Genomic DNA, 3,595 nt, shown 5'->3' on the forward strand with positions numbered 1-3,595 from the left:
GCAGAGCCGTGCAGAGCCGTGCAGAGCTCGGGCTGCCTTGCAGCGCCAGAAGAGGGCATTGCACAGCGCACCGCGGTGTGGTGGAATGAACAGCTGCGCTTGGAACCAGGAACGGGTTTGCCAGCAGATCCTGTGGAGCGTGGGTGTGCGACTCCTGGCCTGCCTGGGCCAGAGTGAGCGAAGAGGAATTGTCTGGTGCCGCGTACGCGATCTAGAATAGAGTTAACAACAAAACTTCTGCTAGACTTAGATGTATTTTTGTTACAACCTAAAAAAGAGGGCAACCAAATCGTAAAGCTGGTGGTTGGACGCCTATGCTACAGAGGCAAAGGAAAACCAGGAGGGGCACGGACTTGTTGGAGCTGACAATTCCCATGAGCTCTTTACAGGCCTATGATGAGAAACGATGGTCTGATGAGTCCGGAGAAGATGTGGGCCAAAAGAAAGAGCCCTCCAAATGGTCCCAACGGCTGGCATAGGGATTCCCATCTACTGTCGTTCATGGTGACATGCACTGGAAGGGGAGGCTCTGCCTTCGTATGCTGGGCAGCTCCTGCTGGATCTGGGATCGCGCTGGTATGGAAAGAACTCCATCCCCACAGGAGTCACCTGGCCTACTGCACATGTCCTCATTCCCAGTAACAGAGCTGTCATACAGAGCCGTGCAAACCTGTACTGGTCGGTACTGCTGCCTTCTAGCAGTTTTCCACCACAGTTTGTTTCTTCTGTAGCCTGTGGCTTCACATTCAGCTCATACTGGAAACACTGTCAGCCATTAATTTGCTTGCATGGAACCCCACGTCCTTTGCTGATAATTAACAGTACAACCCCAGTTGTCTTCCACTGGGTCACAAGGCCGAAAAGGCTTGGAGGGCGCGGTTCCAGGCCAGCACAGCATGTCACAGCACAGATAACATCACCCGGAGCCTGTGTGCTGTCACAGTGCATTCCCATGACGACGCCGGGCCCTCCCCAAGGACAGCTGGCCGCTGGCTCCAGGCCCCTCATTTGTGAGCTGCGCTGCCCGCAGTCGCTCGCCGTGCCCTGTGCTCGAGAGCAGCCCCAGCAGCAGACAAGCTCAGCCTCATTGCGCTCGTCCTCCAAGGCTCAGAGAGGTGAGGGAGAGCTCCTGCTGCACAGCAGGCATGCTTCAGGCTGCGGGGCCCAGCTGCAGGATGCAGGCTTAGCTCCGCTGTGCCCCAGGGGCATGCAGCACGAGGCTGGCAGGACGGCCGTGAGCAGGAGAAATTGCTGCCGGCCCTTCTCCTCGCTCAGGGGCCGCAAGCCACGTGGCGGACAGCTGGCGGCTGAGCAAAGGAGAGACTCGTCTCCTGCCTGCGCCTCTGGGCTCCAAGGCGCCCGGGGGGCAGGGAGCAAAGCTCAGCTGCGGCCTCTGTCAGGGCAGCCCGTCAGTAACTCCGGTGCTCTTGCCTTTAGGCTTTGGAGAAACCCACCAGCATGGACGGAGCCTGGGTGGGGACCTGGAGACCTCACCGCCCACGCGGCCTCATCTCGGCCCAGTTCCCCAGCCCCGGGCCGCAGTACGCCATCCCAGCGACAACAGGTACCGCGACCAAGCCCAGGGCGTCAGGGAGGCACACTGGGGACATCGCGGCGCTGAGCAGCTCCCGAACATTTCCCCTTTCTGTCAGAGCCTCCCGGCTCTCTGGCGCAGCAGCGAGCCAGGCCTGGCCGAGGAAGGCCCATCCCGCTGGCGCTGCTCCTTGTGAGCCAGGGAAAGAGGGGCCCGCTTCTGCCCAGCGCAGACTCAGCTTTGCAGCTGGAGAGAGGCGTTATGGGGCCTTGCACAACCATCAACCCTAGGGGCTAGGGGCTCTCACTGTGGAGTGCCTGCACGGGTGGTGCGGGAAGTCCTTGGGAAACTGCTGGGTACAGGCAGCATGCTGGCCAAAACTCCGCTCTCTTCTTCTGGTGACTTTGCCAGGCACTCGCACAGCCGTTTGCACTAAGGGACTGTCTCTTCTGTACTCCGAGGCCCCGCACAGCTCGCCCGCGCTGGTCTTGGAGGAAGAAGTCATGCGGGAAGGGAATGTCAGGGGGCCAGGCACTTCAGTGCGCCTGTTCCAAAGGCAGCAGCACGGAGGTGTGCTCTCCTCTGCTTTTCCTCCTAGGTTACGTGGGCCACAGCCCCACCAAAGCCCGCGCCCCTGCATACACGTTTAGAGGGACCAAACCGCCTGCGGCAGAGAGCTGCGGGCCAGGTCCCTGCTACTTTGTGGAGCCCGCCATGACCAGGAATGGGAAGTACGTGGCTCCATGCGCCCACCTCCGGGGACGACCCAAGACAGAGACCACCGTCACCCCCGGACCAAGTGAGTACCACTTCTGCAGCGCTTCACCCAGACAGGACGAGCCCGCGGCGCTTTTGCCCTGCGGCAGCTCACGCCCTGGTGGAGCCCTAGGTCTTTTGTGAGAGAACGCAAAGCACTCTGAGCAGCGATAAACACACCCTTGGAGAAGGACAGCTGCCCAGCACCACGGGCCGAGGGCACAAGGACCCCCCAGACCTGAGAGAACAAGGAGCTGGGGGCTGGCAGGAGGGACAGCAAAGCAGGACGCAGCGGCGGGGCACTACGGGCACGGGTCCCCGCGTGCTGCCTGGGTCCTCCAGCAATTCTGCAGCTCTTCAGAAGAACCCCTCCTCGGGACATGGTCCCTGTGGCTGCAGAAGGAGACCAGCACTTGACGCCTTTCTTCCTCTTCTCCTCTGCCCCAGGTGACTACCGCACCGAGGCAGCCAACAGGCACGTCTTCAAGTGCCCACCGGTGCAGTCCATGGCCTTCCGGCGGGAGCCCTTCCAAACCGACCGCACGCCAGGTACGCTGACCCTTCAGCCTGAGCATCCTCCAGGGACGGGCTGCTGCTCAGCACCAGCAGCGGGCCTACTGCACAGCCTGCGCGGCAGGACGCAGCGCTGGGGCTGCAGGCTTTCTTGGAGGACCACCTCCTCTCGGACCGCAGCGGCGCCGGCTGCTCAGGCTTGGAGCTGCTGGCTCTCGCCCGGTGCCAGAGTAGGGGGAGGGACCGGAAGAGCGGCGATGCCTCCCTCCGGCTCCCACCAGCAGGCTGGGCAGGCTGCCCCCCTCTGCTGCTTTCGTCTCCTCCAGCCCCTCGCGCACTCACTCTCTGCTGCTCCTCTTGCAGGTCCTGGCACCTACACGCTGCCCAGGCTGATGGGGCCCAACACAGCCTACACATCGGCCAGCCCCTGCTACTCCATGAGAGGGAGGAGCCAGCGCGGTCGCTTTGATGAGGACCTTGCCAAGGTGAGCTCTGCTGCTCCTCTTCTCCATGTTACCATCTGAATGTGGGCTGCTCTCCCTGTGCCACGGCGGCTGCCAAGCCTGCTGCACCTTTCCAGGGAAAGAGAGAGCCTTGAATGTGACCCCAGCCCCGTGCGGCCATGACTCTCTTTCAGACTCCGGGTCCCGCGGCATTACCCAAGGTTGCTGTGGATGCCTACAAAACCAGGGCGCCCGCGTACACCATGGGAGCCCGACCAAAACCTGGAGGGGCCAAAGCAGCGAAGCCCGGGCCGGCAGACTACAGCGTAGGCCGGGTAAGGCATCTGCT

General features: G+C 62.1%; 1 protein-coding gene across 1 annotated transcript; it reads left to right on the plus strand.

Moving 5' to 3' along the window:
- On the plus strand, positions 1,122–3,582 carry LOC110394803 (outer dense fiber protein 3-like). The gene is given in 6 exon segments (XM_021388829.1): positions 1,122–1,564; positions 2,133–2,333; positions 2,738–2,839; positions 3,167–3,288; positions 3,441–3,467; positions 3,469–3,582. Coding segments are annotated over 6 exon segments (666 nt in total). The 5' UTR covers positions 1,122–1,458; the 3' UTR covers positions 3,577–3,582.

Source organism: Numida meleagris, chromosome 2, assembly GCF_002078875.1.
Source record: "Numida meleagris isolate 19003 breed g44 Domestic line chromosome 2, NumMel1.0, whole genome shotgun sequence".
NCBI lineage: Eukaryota > Metazoa > Chordata > Aves > Galliformes > Numididae > Numida > Numida meleagris.